Raw genomic sequence first — 18,673 nt, 5'->3', positions numbered from 1 at the left:
TGACTAAGAAATATTTTTAAATCATTTCCTCAAATATCCTGCCTCTCTTTCAAAGATAGGGAATATAACCATTTTGAGGGAATTAATGGGATGAACTTAGCTTGGGGAAACTTTCAAAAGCCTAGAAACTCCTCTGTGCAATACCAGTCCAATAGCAACCAACATCAGATGATCAGAAAGCTAACAAGGAAACTGAACAAATCAATTTCATTTTTGGCCAACAGGCCCAAAGGCAAGCTATGCATATATTTGAACTCGGTACTAGACAAAATAGCCTGAATAAAATATTTAACAAATATTACATAAAAAATTGAATTGAAGGCTAAGGCATATTTATCTTTGGCAGATAGCCTTGCTGTTTCCCATTCAATGGGAAAATATTTTTTTTTCTGAAGTCTAGTAAGATCGAATATGGGCCTATTACAGGAACAATCTTAAACAACAATCTAAGAGCAATATTATGGTTAATTATCTCCACATTTCAAGAATTTGGCAAAATCACAGTAATGGTGGCATACAAATTTGATAGATAGGTAAGTAGATAGCTAGGCAGACACACAAATGGACAGTAGATAGATAGATATGGAGATTTTAAAGCTCAGATTCCAGAGTATATGCATAATGAACATATCTTATTTTCATTGATACATTTTGCTATAAAACTGTATCTTACACCAAAGAATCCAGGGAGTGTATTTGGTGATCCTTATCAAAACTCATACTTTCCTATAGAGACATAACTATAACAACCTTTCAACTGTGTTACAATAGTAATTCTGAGCCCTTGTAAATAATGGTTTATCTATGGCGTAAGTTCTTCACTCTTAAAGGTGACATTCAGAACAGCTTTATATTTGAAACAAGTTCCTATCTGATGAGCCCCCAGATTAGTTAGTGCAAATCAGCAAATTTTACTACTGCCAGTCGGCTTCTGGGAAGCAACACAGCAGCCATCTGTTATAAAATGCGTGTCATTTAAAAATTCCCATAATGCCCTGAAATCACTTCAGTCCTATGTTTATTGATTTTCTAGATCAGGGGTGTGAAATTCTATTTCATGAAGGGCACATCAGAGTTGTGTTTGATGCCAGAGGGCTGGTTAAGGTTAAGGTTAGCCTTGAGTTTGACACCCTTGCTCTAGATTCTATATTCTTTAGATCTAGATCATGGTGATTTCAAAAGTGTTTTTTCCCCCAGAAGGCAACTGAACTTTGCTTTTTCCTTCAGTTGAAAAAGTTTCTTGGGTGAGAAGCAAAACATCTTCAAGGAAAAAACGAAGTCCAGTTGCTTTTTTTTTTTTAAAGCACTTTTGGGATAGTTTCAGTCAGGCATCATGGGACAGGGAAATTTAAATTTTTTAAGTTCACTTAACTTAAGGATAAAAGTCTGCAATTTTGTGATACCTTTAATCATGGATTGTATAACAATGCATAGGACGTATTTGTTTATTTTTTTATTTTAATTAATGGAAGTTACAGATTAACAATGATTAGTGCCATTAATTTTCTCAGCAGTACATTCTTGTCAATCTCAGCTAGAAAAGTCTGAAACTAAAAAAAAAAATAGATAACAGGAAATGTGATGGTTAGGGCAAGCCATGGCCAAAGAGGTCATGTCAGGGTAGTTTCTTGAAGATAAGGGTGCTTGCAGCTAAGGGAGAAATTAAATGCCTTATGTTTGTCCTGATAAAACTAGAGTTTTCACTATCTGTCCACAGCCAAGAGGAGAGGTGTGTTTTCCCCCTTTAGCACTGACTTGTTCACAGTTATATTGGAGTTTTCCTGTGCAGTCTTTTAATTGTCAAGCAATCCTCTCCTCCTGAACTCTACTAATTGAAAATTTGTGTGTGTCTGTGTCTGTCTATGCATGTATCAGAAGTAAGTTGGGTGACTTTGGGCTAACTCTTCTGATTCTACCTTACAGTGGGAAGTAAAAAAAATCTATCAACTTGTACTAGACAAGGGTGGTAGATTATGATCTACTCAATGAAGATTATTTCATCCTGCTATGGATTGATTCAGGATGATGATGATGATGCTTTCTTTTGTCCCTCCTTTCAGGTTGTTTGAGATCTCCTTGCCAATATCATTTCTGCCCCATTTGTCCATTGGTGAGAACAAATGTTTAAAAAATTGGCCAAGCAGCTTACCCAAGAACTGGATTCTGATGGGAAACTGATTCCTGTGAGCAGCCTGGCACAAAATGATGGCTTTCAACTTCTCTCTTTGGTGACTAAAAAGCCATCTAGATGGCCTTGGAAGAGTAGAAAATATTCCCCAATCTCTTTCAAACTGGCAGACGTACTCCAAGAAGAAGCAATAATGGAAATAGGTATTCTTGTTCAAACTAATTCATAGAGATCATTTTGGATAAATACAGCCTGCACAGTTTTCTGGGAGCCCTGGGACCAAAGGAGAAACATAAAAGTTTTCAGAAACCACACCCAAATCATTCATCAGGCTCACAGATTTAATACAGTCTGTGTAGATTCCTCTTTTGATCTGAAGATCAATCCTTTGCAGTAATTTCCCTGATTCAGATGTAATCCTACATGCAAACATTGTGCTAAGACATAAACCTGCATTTATAAATCACAGTGGCAAGAGTCATGCAACTTGCTAAGCCAGAACCAGTGTTATATATGAATTCAGTGAATTGGGGTTATTTCTTATTTGAAAGGAATCTGAGTATACAAAAGAGAGGAAAAATGTGTAAGGTTTGCTCCAGTAGGTTTGACCATGGTAAAACAATTAGACTGTATTTTGAGCATTATCTTTTGCTTGCTTTCATTTTTTTTTTTAGAGCTGAAGCATTCTGAGCCGCTTTTGTTTTCTGCTAACACATGCCACAAATCTGGAGGACGGCTGAACTTTAAGATACAGTCTACAGAAGTAGATGTTGGTGGATTGGCCTTAGCTTGCTTGAATGCCTCTCCAGTACGTCTCCGAAAAACCTATGTGGACCCAGGAGAGTTGTGGTGAATATGGCTTTGCTTATTATTACCCAAGGGTGTGTGACACGAATGGAAGAATAGGCTCTAATTACTAACTAGGTAGCTTTCCTGAGAATTGTACATGAAAAAAAAATGTCTCAAAAACATTTGTAATCCAACCATGAAGCACAAAGGGGCAATTGAATTTTGGTATTATTAAAAGCTGAAGAAAGGGATAAATAAATGACTTTGACCTGTCTGCTACAATGCATTTGGGGACTTTATGGATCGCAATGAAATGAGGGGTAGTTATGATACTCTGGCAGAACTCTTATAAATCTCTTGAGACCCATTCAGGCGAAAGTACTGGTGTAGAACATTCATGCTAACGTGTGACAGGGCTTCATCGCCTGGATTTTCATTTGAATAGCTGTCTAAAAAACACATCAATATCCCCACTGTACAGAGGAAACCTATTCAAGATCAGTCATGGCAGTTTCCCACAATATCTCTGTGGACTTAGGTGATGGGAAGATTCAGAAAAGAAAATGAGAAGTTTTGCCAGTTCTCTCAGATTTAAGCTCCTAGCTTCCAGGACTTAATAATGCAGCTTGTTGAAAATGGGGCAGAGGGGAGCAAGGATCCTGTTATGTAGGGCAATAAGTCTTCATATTTAGGGTAGGGAATGGTAGAGAAATTGCTTTGATCCTAATTTGGAGTCCTGCTGAGCCCTTTTTAATGTTCTATCTTTGCTTAAGCCAGTGGGATCTCACCTCTCATCTTTCCCAGTCACCTTGTTTCTGGCCTTTCAAGCACTTCTGTACTGATCTCAATCTGCTGAAAACTGTTTCTGCTGGCCCATAATGCCAATTCCTCTTAGGTAAAGGAATTGGGAAATGGAAGGAATTGAGGACAGGGTAGTTAAACGTAGAGCTGAGCTTAAACTCCAGCAGCTTGTTTCTTTTAGGGCATCACCTAAGATGTGATAGTTCATTGTGGAAAGGTGAACTTTCTTACCAACTAAAGGCATTACTGCAGATAGTAAAATGCTTGGGGCCAGTTCCAGTCTAGGTGGAAGGATTTCATTTTGAAGCCTTGGATAGTTCCCCCAGGATAGAATGAAGTTTCCAGGAATTTCGTGAGAAGTTCCAGAACTCTAACCTTATTGTAAGAACTGCAGCTATTACCATCTTGCATTTTGTTTGTAGGAAGAGAGATCTCTCTCTCAGCATTGTCCAGCAAATCTACCCTAAACTCCAGTTGTATATTGTGACAGAAGTTTTGGAGATAATGGAGCCCTTTCTCATTGAAGAGACTATCCAGGCAGGTGGGAAGGGGGAAATTTCTGCAGTGAACATACTTAAAATCCAGGTGTGGTTATCATTTTTGGCTTCATCTTTTTGCTGTTTCTTGATTTTTAACTGAACAGGTTAATGACTAAAATCACCACAATATCATTCCTTAAGGAGGAATTGATTGATCAAGTATTTTATCTTTTTCATAGGAATAAGCACAAACTTAACCTCTCTGACCAAAACATGAGCTCAGCCCCAGAACCTCTATAGCTGCTATCAAACTTAATTTTAAATATGACATTAGGGGGAAAATGGTTTGTTTAAGCAGTAACAGTTTAAATGGGTTGACCTTGAAAAGCTTGAAAAGCTAAGGAAGGTTAAGCCTTATGCCACCAGGATTGAAACTTTAGGCCTGGACAACCTCAAACTACACCACTTACATTCCGACCTAAGCGTAGTACACAAAATTACCTGTTACAATATCCTACCGTAAACGACTACTTCAACTTCAACCACAAGAATACACGGGCAAACAATAGATACAAACTCAAAGTAAACCAAGCTCCAAACTCGATTGCAGAAAATATGACTTCAGCAATACAGTGGTCAATGCCTGTAACACTCTACCTGATTCTGTTGTTAGTTCCTCAAATCCCCATATCTTTAACTTTAAACTGTCCACTGTGGACCTCATACGTTTCCTAAGAGGTCCCTAAAGGGGTGTGCATAAGTGCACCAGCGTGCCTACTATCCCTGTCCTACTGTCCCCCCCCCAGTTTGATATGTACTCATTTTATGTGTTCATGGCCATGTTATGCTTATTTATATCCATTTATTTGTCCCAACTTCATGCAATAATGTCCATGTCTATACTAATACCTGTGACCTTGTACATGTTGACTAAATAGATAGATAGGTAGGTAGGTAAGTAGGTAGGTAGGTAGGTAGCAGGGGTGGGTTTCAACCGGTTCGCGGCGGTCCCTGCGAACCGGTTGGTCGCCGAGCCCGGAAGTAAGTAACTTCCGGGAATGGCGAAGGGCGCGCCCGCCCACCCGCGGTCCTTACCTGGTTTTGATGAGTTCTGCGCTTCCACGCATGCACAGGACGCATACAGTGCCTGCGCGATCGTCCAGGAGCAGCTGGAGCGTCGCGCAGACGCTAGTATGCATGCGTGCACCGCGCGCGTGCACGAGGACGCCGCCGGCCCTGTTCCAACCGAACCGGTTGGAACGGGGCGAGAAACCCACCCCTGGTTGGTAGGTAGGTAGGTAGATGATAGATAGATAGATAGATAGATAGATAGATAGATAGATAGATAGATAGATAGATAGATAGATAGATGATAGATAGATAGATAGATAGATAGATAGATAGATAGATAGATAGATAGATAGATAGATAGATTGATTAGTATTTGGATAGGAGAGCAGCAGGAATTACTGACTGTAGCAGACCACTTCCACACAGTGGCAAAAGCAAAACAATATAAAACCTATTCCTATATAGATCAATATTAAACTTCACTTGAGTAAAACTTTTCTAAGAAAAAATGTTTAATGCATGGAGAATAGCATATGACTTGTTTCTTTTGATCTTGGCTCTTCTGCTTTTAGGAGCATGGTCTTGGCATGCTGTTGAAAGACCAAATATGGCTCCTAGTACTACATGTATATATATATCCCCTACCTTATAGCACAGAGGGAAGCCCTTGAGTGACAGATTTTGGGAGTGTGTAATAGCATTGTGCCACTAAAGCACAATAAATAATGTTGCACACTGAAATGTAAGGAATTGGCAAAAGGAAAGCATAAAAATTCACTGCAGAAAGATTACTATACTTGTGTAACAGTATATTGTTAGCTTTATTTTTCATGTGTGTGCACAGAGTGGACCTGCAGGAAAGAGAGATTTTGGGAAAGTGCATGCCATCATAACCAAATGCACTGAATAAAGAATACGGAATGAACATTTATTTCCTTTACTATATTCCAAAGTGAATATAATGAGGTCTGCTGGAAGAAGAGTAGTGCTCACTACTTACATTTATAAGAAAGAGTTTCCTGACTGCTTATAGCTGTAAATAAGATGGGTGGGATGCATTCCCATCAGTGGTGGGATTCAAATAATTTAACAACCGGTTCTCTGCCCTAATGACTATCTGGGTAGGTGGGGCTCAGTGGTCATGTGACTGGGTGGGCTTGGCCAATTCAAGGTCACTCAGGTCGATGGGTGCTTCGCCTTAGCTGTTACAATGTAATAAGGGTTAACCGGAGAGGCAGTTTCTGTAAGCAGGTCAATAAAGATTAGGCTAGAAACAACACTAGAATGTTTCCTTCCTGCCTTCCTTACAGGATTAGCCCTGTAAAGTGGAGAAAAACAAAAGGAGATTTCTTCCAACAATCGGTTCTCTGAACTACTTAGAAAGTTACCAACCAGTTCTCCCGAATAGGTAATCTTTTGGTAATCTTAGGGCTATGAGTTTCCAGTCAGACAATTTATGACTGATCACTAGAGGGTGGAATCATCCCTGCCTGTTTTCTGTGAGATGATGAGAATGCCTATGGATTGCTAGCTTGCTTCCTTCACAATCTGTGACTTGGTCTAGGATGAAACATTCTTAACATCCTGTGCTCAAATCTCCAGGGCCAGCACAAGACAATGAAAAATAAGTCCATGCTAATTCCTTTTGGTACAGTGATGGCATATGGAATTGAGAAACTCCAAATTTGTGAAGAAGACTCTGGTGAGTGAAAAAATCGTTTCATTGATTTTTTTTTTTGCCATACTCAGGGTCAGGCATCTTTCTTTTCTTTTTAATTTCTTTGCATTTTTGTTTTTTTTATAGTTTACCTCAACCAGGGATTTGAAACAATGTTGGACCACTCACTCACTTATGATGGTATGTTTAATATCTATGCTTTCAAAAAAATGTGTGTATGAAAATTAGAAAAAGCATGATTGTTTGTGGAGCAATCTAAGCAAACAAACAAGATAGAGCTGTCAACCAAAGATCATAGAAGATGACTTTTTATTGTGAGTAAAAGGTTAAGTCTGCAAAAAGAAAATGCTAGTCTACAATGTAGTTAATTAGTTTGCAGCTCAATGTATGATGTGAAGTCATCCAACATCATTGGCTTATAATTCGGTGACCTGTGTGAACCTAGAAAACTGGGTTAATTCTATCAACCATAGCTTAATTAAATGGATTGACATGTAGATGAAGTATGGCTATGGAGGAAAGAGGCAAAAAGATGTCTGAGTTTCCATGTCAACAAAGTGCCCTGTTTAGTCACCCAAAGGCAGTGTGGCACTACAGCTTCAGTTGTAGGAGTTGTAGTTTATCAGCATTTGGAAAATCAATCTTCAACTAATTTGTGTCTCTTTGTATAGAATAACTACTAGTATTTTATATGTCTCTGTTGAATTTCCAAATGTTGTACAATAGTGGACCTTCTCCATACATGGTTTGAAGCTTGGAGACTTTTAATAATTTAGTTCTGGGTCAATAAAAAAATAACATTGAGTAAACAATGTGTCCTATTGTTCCTCTTCCTTCACCTCTTCCAAAGAAGGAATACTTCAGCTTTTTCTTCTTAATTTCAATCTAATATTTATTTTCTTCTTTTCATCGTAGCATTCCAGAGTGAACTGGGATCTTCACTCACAGGCAAGTTATGACTGAACTTTGATTCATTCTTATATTTGGTCTCCCCAATAGTGCAGATCTCTTTGATAAGATCAGTAATGTCTCTCCACCACACATGCCGATTAGGTTGTACACAGAGACCCAATAATATGGGTCACAGCAGTTGTTCAAAGTGTTCTCTTTTTTAAAAACTAGAAACTGAATTGAAACTATACTGCTCATAATCTTAACAAAACCAATGAACTTTAGCTGTCCAACAGGTGCAAGATGCAGTTAAGGAAGCATATGAGCCACTGTTGCGCCAGACCCAGCCTTTGAAGAAGAATCTTTTGGAATCCTTTGAGATTTTCCTGAAGAACAGAAATGTTTCCACTGTACGGTCCATGGTATGTTCCTTTTTTTTTGGCTGTTTGATGGCATACAGCTATCCATTTGTACTGTAGCATCCGGTACAAATATGGATTTATTCATTAGACTTCTGCCTTGCCTTTATCATTATTATAAATAACTCAACCAGGTAAATATTTGTAATAATCATTCCTTCCCCTATTTTTCCTACAACAACCACACTTATCCCTTTGTTTTTCCATCTCTTTGCCTTATGTAAGTAATCCCTCCCCCCCCTTTCCTAATATTGCAAGCTCCAAATCACATGTCTTCCAAATGTGTTAGGAGAAGAGGTGTCACAATTCTCAGATAGTCTGAACTATAGTTCCAGCACGTTTGGAAGACTGTTTAAGTCATTTCTCCATGAGCATCTTCCATTCATCCAGCCATTGGGTTAAAATAATAATAGTGAGAAGGAACTTTACATCAGTTAAGGATGACTTAATGATGCTCTGAAAATACTTAACATATTTTGTGATGCTGCCCAAGGAGGGCAATATCCCAAGATCTGCACATGCAGCAGAATGAGGTGGTCATATTTGAAGCAAATATGTGGTCTGTACTCTTTTTGGGCATGATAGCAGTAGACTTATATACCGCTTCATAGGGCTTTCAGCCCTCTCTAAGCGGTTTACAGAGAGTCAGCATATTGCCCCCAACAATCTGGGTCCTCATTTTACCCACCTCGGAAGGATGGAAGGCTGAGTCAACCCTGAGCCGGTGAGATTTGAACCGCTGAACTGCTGATCTAGCAGTAGCCTGCAGTGCTGCATTTAACCACTGCGCCACCTCGGCATGAGTAGGAGACACGGTTTTTGAAAATACATCTTTCTGTAGATACAAATCAGTCTCTCTCTAAGGTCAGAAAGAGTTCTCAGATATAATTTTTTTCATGAATTTCTAGACTCTTTGAAAGCTCTATGCAACAAAATCTCATTTTAATGTATGCCAATTAGTGTACATTCAAAGTGACAATAAAGTTATTCTAAATCTAAATCTATTGCTAATGTCAAGTAAGCTAAATGCAAACTAGAAAGTATACTTTTCCCCAGATTGTGGATCATATTGCCGCATAGCCCTTTGTTTTTGGCCTTCCTGAATACCCTAAAAATTCCTTTTTAAGTGAATTGATGGTAACCAAGGAAGAATGTTTAATATTATTCTCTTATGAAAAAGTTGGGTTTTCATTTATGGATTGGAGAATATATATATAAACCCTGCATATCAATACTAGTTGTGAAACAGGGAGAAAGGATGTAGATAAAAATTCCCTGATAAGTTTACTCTTTTTTTTTTAATTCGCAGGACCATTTTTACACAGGGAAGGACAGGACCCCTCCTCGTGCCAATTGAAGTGGCACAGTCCACAGACCATTATCTCAGGACTTCTCATGTTCTTTTGCTGCTTCTGTAGATTATTAGGTGTGGAATCCTGTTCAGATTAATTTCTGCTTGAATGTTTAAGATTCTATCACCACTACTACCCTTTTGCTCCAACTTCCTGTTTAGCTGCCTATTTTTTGCCTGTTTACTTCAAGCCTACTTCTACCTAGAATGTATTTTCTCAGCTCCTGAGTAAATATGTTCCAAGAACCCTTGAGTGCTACATAGCAGGAAATAATTATTTTCAAAATTTGTGAATTTACTCATTTCTTAATTAGATTTATATCCTTGTTGTCTCTTGGAGCTGAAGGTGATATACATTGTATACTTTCCTTCCTCTAATTCTTTTCCTACAACATTCCCCTGAGCATAGTAATTGAACTAACACATAGTAACTGGCCCCAAATCAACTATCAAAAATTCATGGCTGAGATCAGGTCTGAATCACTACATCACTTGGGTGTAATCATACTGTGTTTATTAGATATTAACTCTCTATTTCACCTCTACTTGACTGACTGCTATATATTTTTCCCCACCAGCTGGAGCTTTCCATGGCAGGTGACAATGCTGATCGCTCCATGTTGGAGTCATTGAATGAGGAATTCCGAGTTCCAGTAGAAATGCTGCTATCCTACTTAGGGATTTTCCAGGACACTAAAAGAGGAGAAAACCAAGATCTCTGGGGACCAATCTACTTCTTTTGTTCTTCTATAGATGGTACAAGAAACTATCATTTTGATGTTGTTGTACTTATTTAGTATTCTTTGCTTTCTCAAGCTTGGAAGGTACCTCTTTTAAGGTACCCCTTCAGAATTTAGCAGTTCATTCCCAACCTTCCACAATGAGCAGAATTTATTGTAGAAAGAGATTGTTACTGAATTTGGAGAAAAAGTTGAGAACCCTGGGAAAGTGGTAGGAGAAGTATGGGTAGAGCAGGCACAGGCAAACCATCTAGCTGCCAACATTCTAAAACAATAGTTTCTATGAAGAAATAAATCATGGTTTGAGGCGACATTTGAATGTTGCTGCTGTATTACATCTGTAGCACTTCAGGCACAATTTATAGTAATTTGTTTTAATGTAATATATATAAGAACTTGAATCTATAAATTGCAATTATAGATATGCAATTTGTGTTTTTCAAATGAGAAGTCTGAAGCTGGAAGAAAGGGATTTTTAACGCTTAAATTAAATATGAAAGAAACACAATTAGCCATACTTTTTTCTCCCCCCTCCCCCACAAACTGCCTTTGCCCAGCCTGAATTTCAACAAAACCTTTTCAGCCTGGTTCAAAGAGTTATGTTGTTTCTTTGCCGCATTTTTAACCACTGCCATTAGCTAAATATATTTATAAAATGAGTGACAATTTTAACACAATCTTATTATACAGATAGACACTGTTCTATTTGTATTGGCTCTCAAGACAATGTGATGGATGGATGGATAGATGGATGGATGGATAGAAAGAACCATGCAGGCAGGCAGGGAGACAGGCAGGGAGACAGACAGACGAAACTGCCAGCAGCTTCGGAATCCCTCTAGAGTTGATTTCACATTGAAGCCTTCTATTTTTGTTGTTCACAGCACATACTGCTCTATGATTGTTCTAATAAACATAAACGAAGTTTTCAAACTGAGCACTTACGCAGATGCTCACTGAAAAATAAGAATTTCCACTCATCCAAAAGTCTGACTTACTATTTTTGTTATCAAAGAAGAGGAATGGAGCACATTTATAAACTTGCCCACAAATGCTTTCCCTCATTCCAAGTCTAAAGTGAAGAAAGAGGAATGCTGCAATATTCTGCAACAGAAACTGCAATCAGCAGCACAAAAGTAATAAAAGATGCCTTGAGAAAAATGTTATATTCTGGAGGCAACAAAAAACTGTGAGGGGAGGGGGGAAAACATATCAGGAAGAAGAAAAATGAGTGTAGATAAGTTCCACATGTGACAACATCATATGATTGAATCGTCTGAATTATACCTGTCTCTGTTTTTGCATTAATAGAATTAGACTATGAGATGATGCCCCTCTTACAGAAAATGTTGGAAAAGAAACAACTGGCCAAACCAATGGAGATGGTGAGCTCTTACTATCTTAAATCTTTTGCTATAATCTTTTTCCTACTTGCTGTAATATACAATGCTTTTTCAAACTCATACCAAACATGCATGCCTTAAAAAGCAGGTAGCTAAAACTGATGTTCCTCAGAATTCCATTGAGGTTTTACAAAAGGTTGCGTTTAGGCAGAGATGTGCCAATTCCTTGGAAGATATATTGATTCAGTGAAAAGAGAAATGCTCTATTTGTGAACTAGGCATCCTAGTGGCTTTGTGGTCACTAGAAGCCCTTCTGCCATATGCCGGAATCCCTTTTCAGAACATTGTTTTCATTTATTGTGCTTCTAAGGGCCACAGCTCCTACTGAGAGAGCAATGAGTCAAAGGTGTGGCTGGAAATTGTCAGTTTTGGTGAAGAAGCAAAAACTGGCCATTTCCCCAAGCTCCAATTCGTTGCATGGAATTCCAAACAGCAGATCCCTATCCAGTTATAGGTTATTCTCCATGTCTGGAATGACTTTGAATATTATATTAGGATTGATTTGACGGTGAAATGTGGAAGACTTGAAGTTTCTGTGAAGTGGCTTGGGCTGTTAGCCGGGAGACAGTTTTGAAGGCGAGGAGAAGAAGGAAGCCTATCTTCCTTCAATACAATTAGATACAAAGCTATGTGAAATAAACTGCCTGGGGTAAAGAGGACTAAAGAAGGACTATTTGCCCTTGTCTCAAATTCAAAGGAAGCATGAAATGTGTAGGTTAATCACTCACTCACTCATTCACTCATTTGTTTATTCATTCACTCACTCATTGAATTTAGAAATTGCCCATTTCCCCCACAGAGGAACCCTGCATGTGTAGAAATAAAATGTAAAAACATAAACTGTGCATAAATATCATATTAGGAGGAAAAGTTAAAATTCAAAGTTAAAAAGGCAGGGGGGGGAGGGCATCAAGATGTTAACTAGTTTCATGGCTTCAGGCACCTCCATGAGTTCAGAGCAAGACACCAGAACCAAATTTCCAGATATTTCTGAGGCCAGAAGGCTGGGAGCCTGCCTCATGTCTGGATGACAGACAGGGCAGGGACAATGGAAGAGAAAGTTTTCTTCTTGGACACTTCAGATCACAATTCTTTAACTGTTGAGGCTCACAACATACTTTTCCTGCCTGACCCAAGGGGATGGACTGATCTAATGGGGCAAAAACAGTTCTTGACCCCATACCATATAGGGCTGTAATGATTATAACTAACACTTTGAATTGGACCTGGAAGCAAGTCAGCATCCAATGTAGCTTGCACAGCAGTGATGTTACATGTGCCATCCTTGGGTCACTCAAAATTGCTCATGTGGCCACAATATATACCAATTCAAGCTTCTGGATACTTTTTAAGGATAGTCCCATATAGATTACATTGCAATAGTCCAAATGAGAGATGACAAAGGTGTGAGTGACTGACTAAAGAGCTTCCCTATCCAGGAAAGGGCATAGCTGGTGCACAGCATGAAGTTGAGCAAAAGTTCTACTAGCCACGACTGCCAGCTATTCTTTGAGTAGGAGAATAGGAGTAGGAGTAGGAGAATTCATGTAGAACATCTACATGAAACCGCTGGGTGAGATCATTCGCAGGCACGGGATTAGATACCATCAATATGCGGACGATACTCAACTGTATCTGTCCGCCCCGTGCCAACTCAATGAAGCGGCAGACGTGATGAACCGCGGCCTTGAAGCTGTTATGGACTGGATGAGGGTTAACAAGCTTGTGCTCAACCCAGAAAAGACCGAGTGGCTGTTGTGTTTCCCTCCCAGAGATTCGACCAATATTCCATCACTCAGGCTGGGGGGTCAAATTCTACACCCCTCAGAGAGGGTTCGCAACTTGGGAGTCCTCCTGGACTCACAGCTATCGTTTGACCACCATTTAATGGCTGTGACCAGGGGGGCATTCGCCCAGGTTCGCCTGGTGCGCCAGTTGCGACCCTACCTGAATCGGGAGGCTCTCACAACAGTCACCCGGGCCCTTGTGACCTCTAGGCTGGAATACTGCAACGTGCTCTACATGGGGCTGCCCTTGAAGAGCATCCGGCGACTTCAGCTAGTACAGAATGCGGCCGCGCGAGTGATTGTGGGTGCACCTCGGTTCACCCGCATAACACCTATCCTCCGCGAGCTACGCTGGCTACCTGTCGATCTCCGGATGCGCTTCAAGGTGCTATTAGTCACCCATAAAGCCCTACATGGCAGTGGATCTGGATACTTGAGAGACCGCCTTCTGCCAATTACATCCCTGCGACCAATAAGATCACATAGATTAGGCCTCCTCCGTATACCATCGGCCAGCCAGTGTCGGCTGGCAACTACAAGGAGGAGGGCCTTCTCAGTAGTAGCCCCGACCCTTTGGAACGAGCTCCCCGTAGAGATTCGCACCCTCGCCACCGTCCAGGCCTTCCGCACAGCCTTGAAGAACTGGCTCGCCCGTCAGGCCTGGGGACAAGGATAGTTCCCCTCCCGAATGATGAATGTATGTTGTTTACTATTTTATTATATGTCTTATCTTAATGTCTGTATTCCCCTTCCCCGATTTTATGTGAGCCGCCCTGAGTCCCCTCAGGGAAAAGGGCGGCCTACAAATATTAATAAAATCTACAAAAATCTAGTTGTAAGTCCAGCAGAACCCTCGGATTATATATTGGGTTTGTCTGGGACAGTGAAATCCCATCCAATAATTATATTGTGCCTCCTTTGTTTTTAAATTATGTTTCAAAATATCATTATGTTGTCAGTTGCAATCCAAAATATTTATTTGGAAAAAGCTGCAGTATGAGAGATCCAAAACAGGGAGTCTCCATCAGCCTCAGCATTTCTGAGTTTGAATCTTGGACTATAATCATGACCGGCATGGGTGATAATGAGCTGCCCAATCTAAAATTTAAAACTAGGAGCAGATCTCATGATTATTGTTGCAGTTTCTATTGACTCTATCTCTGGCTAACCAGTTACTTGCATTTGTAAATTGTTTTTTTCATTATCTCTGTCTCCCAACCTCTCTTTTCATTTTCTCTCTCATTTGTTCTCCTGCTTCATTTCAAAAGGTGAAATTCACTTTGGAAAGGATTCTTTCTGGTGAAGAAAGTGGTACTTTCACTCTTCCTTCCCATTCCCTGATGGAGGAGGAAGTTGATCTCAACCTCGATATGCTGCAAATCTGCGGGCTGGATTTAGAAGTTGAGGAAGATTCCATCACTTGCCAGTGTAATAATGATGCCTGCTCAGAATTGGCTGCTCTATACTCCAGCTTGTATGCCCTGCAGATCCTAAGTGGATAAAGGAAGAATTAAAACAATATAAAAAGACAATTTTTACCTTGCGACTGGAAAAGGTCAACCAGGCTGTGAACTAAAACTAATATTTCAAAAAAGTTCTTAGCGGTTCAAAACTTCTCTTTGGTTTCAGATAGGCTGATGTTTCCCATTTTCTTATGAGAAAATAATGAGGACTAAGAAATTGTTGATATTAGCTGCTAAGGAGTTTCCCACCTGATTGTCTACAATTCTCAGTAATTTTCCTATATTATGTTGTATCTATGTCGTTGTATGCGTATGGCCAAGGGGCTTGATGAGGTTTGGAGTTAGATTTTAAATTAATTATATTTTGGTTATTACAAGAGTCTTGGAAAAAACTGAGGAACAACTCTCTGTGTATTTATGTATTTCTTTTTTGTAAGTGTATAGAAACGTTTATATTTATTCATGTTCTGATTGAACTATAATTGATACTTGAAAGTTGTGTTTTCTTTTACTTTAACAAAGGATTCTGTTTTTCCTTTAAACCATGAGATCTACAAATAACCAGAATTCATGATTGTTATGTCTATGGAGATTCTCAGTCATCTAGATCATGGTTGTCCCAAAGGTGCTTTTTCAAGAGGCATTTGGACTTTTGGTTTTTTTTTTCTTTTTTGGGAAGACGTTTTGTTGAGACAAGAATCCAAGAAGCTTCTTTAGCTCTGAAGCTCGAAAAAACATATTTGAGACATGATTGTTAAGGCATCCCATCCCCTACCTCAATGTGACAGTGGAGCGAGGAGGGCCTTTGCACAACTTCATAACTTTGGAGCACTTGTGCCAGTTCCTAGATCAAGGAGACCTACTCATGGCCATGCATGCTCTAATCCTTTCCCAGTTACACTAATGCAAAGCACTGTAAATAGGGCTACCATTGAAAAGTATCTGCAAACTTCAGACTGGAGTAAAATACACAGTCTGAGCACATGTGTGTTTCTGGTGGTACATATGTTGTACCTCTGCTTTGCAAGCTACACTGGTTACTACTTTATTTTCAGGTTTATATTCAAGGAATTGGACCTTTAGAGCCCTTCATGATATGGGACAGGGTTATTTAAGGAACTGTCCCTTCCTGATTTTATCTGTCTATGCTAACAAGATCCAAGGATATATTACAGATTCCATTACCTAGGAAGCTATTTGGGGGGAGCGGGGGCTGGGTGGCAACTTATTTCTGACTTCATCTACTATATTAATGAATCTCAGATAAAAGGATAGAGAAATATATTTCCTAATTAACACACTATTAAAAAATTAAAAATCCAATAAAAGCTCAATTTCAAAGGGTACCAGACCATAGTCAGAGATTAGGTTCATTAATCATCTTCTATTATACATCATGATTTGTTACAAGCCATAGCTTTTGAAGAGCCAACACAAAGCACTAAGCTATCAACTAGAATTCTTAAATCAGAATGGGTTAGTCAGAACATCAAAAGATTTGAATGTGGTATTCAAACTCTGTTTCCTGGAACCCAAAGGTTCTGTAAGAATCAGCCAGGAGTTCAACATGAAGTTTCCATTTGCATTGTATGAAATTTATTACATTAATTGAAAATTTTGTTCAAATAAAATGTATTACTTTAAATTTATTAATAGGTTCCAAAATGTTTTTTTTAAATTGAGAAGAATTCTTCTGGTATCTCATCATAGCTTAGAATGATTTGTGAAGTGAGGGAAATCCTAAATTCCAAGACACAGGTTCTATAGCCTTTTCTTGATGCATCACCAAGGCATTCATTTGATTTCAGAAATGTCTGAAAATCTGAAATTAGTGGTGAAAGTAGCAGTGATCCATCTTCTTTTTTGAATGATGATCAGCAGCTGCTTCACAAGTGACCTATGTAATGAGTACATGTTCAACTGAGAGTAAAATGCTACAATCTGTTTGACTTCCAGACTCAGCATGAAACTTGAAACAAAAAATAGCACATTCCAGATTGAGAAGATGCTTCAGCAGCATTACCACTATCTTTTACATTTGTTGGTCTAGTCTCTTCATAGATTCAAGGCTATATTCTGTAACACTTTGTTGGCCATTACTTGGAAATGAGGTTAGTTCTTGTAGACACAATCAGTGGAATGACTTTGCAGTGGTGAAGGCATGCCCTATCCCTCCAATCACTAGTAGTATCTGTCACAATTTTCTTTCTCCCTCCTTTCCATTTTTATTTTGGTTCAGGTTTTTGAGTTGCTTTAGTACTTGCCACCCTACATTTTTGAAATCTTCTTTCCAGATTTCCAATAAAGAAGAGAACATATAACTTTTTCTGTTATTAGAGTGGAAAAAAGGAGGCATATTTGCCCAATTTGATGCTAAGAGGACAGGGAAATGAGCAGATATCCATTATTTTAGGTATTAAGAAAAGGAGACATATTTGTGTAGTTCTGTGTCGATGGTATTCTGAAATGGTGATCTGTACATCAAATGTGATTTTTATCTATTACTGCAAGTGTCCAGACAATAATAAGAAATGTTAACCTTTTTGTAACTGTTTGCCATTTTACTGTATTTGTCAGTTTTAGTCTCTTCCCCTCCCTCTCCTTGAAGATGCTCAACAGTGGTCAGGTTCAGTGTTCAGTTCTCTAGAATTTATGAACTGCCCAATTTATTTTCATTATGGTGTGATAATAAAAATGCCTTTAGATTTTAAATCCTTCCATTCTTTGACAAATTTTCTAAATAACAAGTTTTAAAATTTAAATTGCCCAAATGAGTGTTCTTAGTTAACACTTTTTCACATAAAATTCAATACTGTTCCTTCTGTTTTCAAAGATTGGAACAAGACTAATGCTACTGGTTCTTGATTATTAGAGCCGATTGCAAAGTTTGATAGGTTGGAAAGGTTTGATAGGTTTTTCAGCAGGTTTTGGAGGAGGATTCAGGTGTACTTCCTCTTCTCTATTTATCGACTCCCATGGGCAGTGAACAGATAAGGAAAAATTCTGTTTCCTCTTTATTTCTTACTCTACCTGTTCTTTGTTTACAATATTTCTAATCTTAGCATCTTCCATGTTGCCTTTGCTCTCTCCAACATAGACTTCCTCTTTATAGCCTTTCCTGCCTATCTTCTGAATTCCTGCTAAATAAACCTTTCTCTTAAATTACTAAACCATAAGCTTGATTTGCTTTTCACTTTCTAGGAACATGCATTCAAATTGTTTCTTCCAATTTTTGCTTTCTTGGGATTACTTTGCAGATCCTTCAAAAATTATGCCAGGGCAAATGTGATAATATTCAGAGACTTGCTTATGACAATGGAATTACTGAATAGTGCATAGAGAACTAGATCACAGAGTTCAATTACATACCACATGAATTGCATGGCTAATTAGCTGTTAGCCATGAAAGACAACTATTTCACTTCTTGTTCAGTGATCATAGCAACTGATATAATTTATATTGTTTAGATATTATGAAGTTTGGCATTTTTCATACTGCGTTATCAGTTGCCAATAATGTGGGATGTAAATTCTACTACATAATTCCACTGCTAAATGCATAACTACTGTTTTTCAATTGGAATCTTGAATTCAGCATAATATCTAAACATAACATAAAATGTAAATGATGAGATAACAAGATGCTTTGCAGCAATTCTTCTTTTCTTATTTT

At 38.7% G+C, this 18,673-nt stretch overlaps 1 protein-coding gene across 1 annotated transcript; it reads left to right on the top strand.

The window, feature by feature from the left end:
* The first annotated feature begins 2,120 nt into the window (after positions 1-2,120).
* On the top strand, positions 2,121-15,404 carry LOC116521231 (gasdermin-D-like). Its single transcript, XM_032235921.1, has 10 exons — positions 2,121-2,331; positions 2,803-2,977; positions 4,141-4,303; positions 6,871-6,970; positions 7,073-7,126; positions 7,862-7,894; positions 8,123-8,259; positions 10,186-10,363; positions 11,659-11,732; positions 14,806-15,404. The coding sequence occupies exons 1-10, from the start codon at positions 2,121-2,123 to the stop codon at positions 15,037-15,039; spliced, it is 1,359 nt and encodes a 452-aa protein (XP_032091812.1). The 3' UTR covers positions 15,040-15,404.
* The last annotated feature ends 3,269 nt before the right edge of the window (positions 15,405-18,673 follow it).

The sequence above is a fragment of the Thamnophis elegans genome, chromosome Z, assembly GCF_009769535.1.
Source record: "Thamnophis elegans isolate rThaEle1 chromosome Z, rThaEle1.pri, whole genome shotgun sequence".
Taxonomy (NCBI): Eukaryota; Metazoa; Chordata; class Lepidosauria; order Squamata; family Colubridae; genus Thamnophis; species Thamnophis elegans.
The sequence above is the reverse complement of the archived record's forward strand: the minus strand, read 5'-3'. Positions and strand labels throughout refer to the sequence as shown.

Bases quoted from the DNA above. Each gene is read 5' to 3' on its own strand.
- LOC116521231 (XM_032235921.1), top strand. From the start codon at position 2,121: ATGTTTAAAAAATTGGCCAAGCAGCTTACCCAAGAACTGGATTCTGAT. The intron at 4,304-6,870 runs GTGTGGTTATCA...TCAAATCTCCAG, and splicing joins TGAACATACTTAAAATCCAG to GGCCAGCACAAGACAATGAA. The intron at 6,971-7,072 runs GTGAGTGAAAAA...TTTTTTTTATAG, and splicing joins AATTTGTGAAGAAGACTCTG to TTTACCTCAACCAGGGATTT.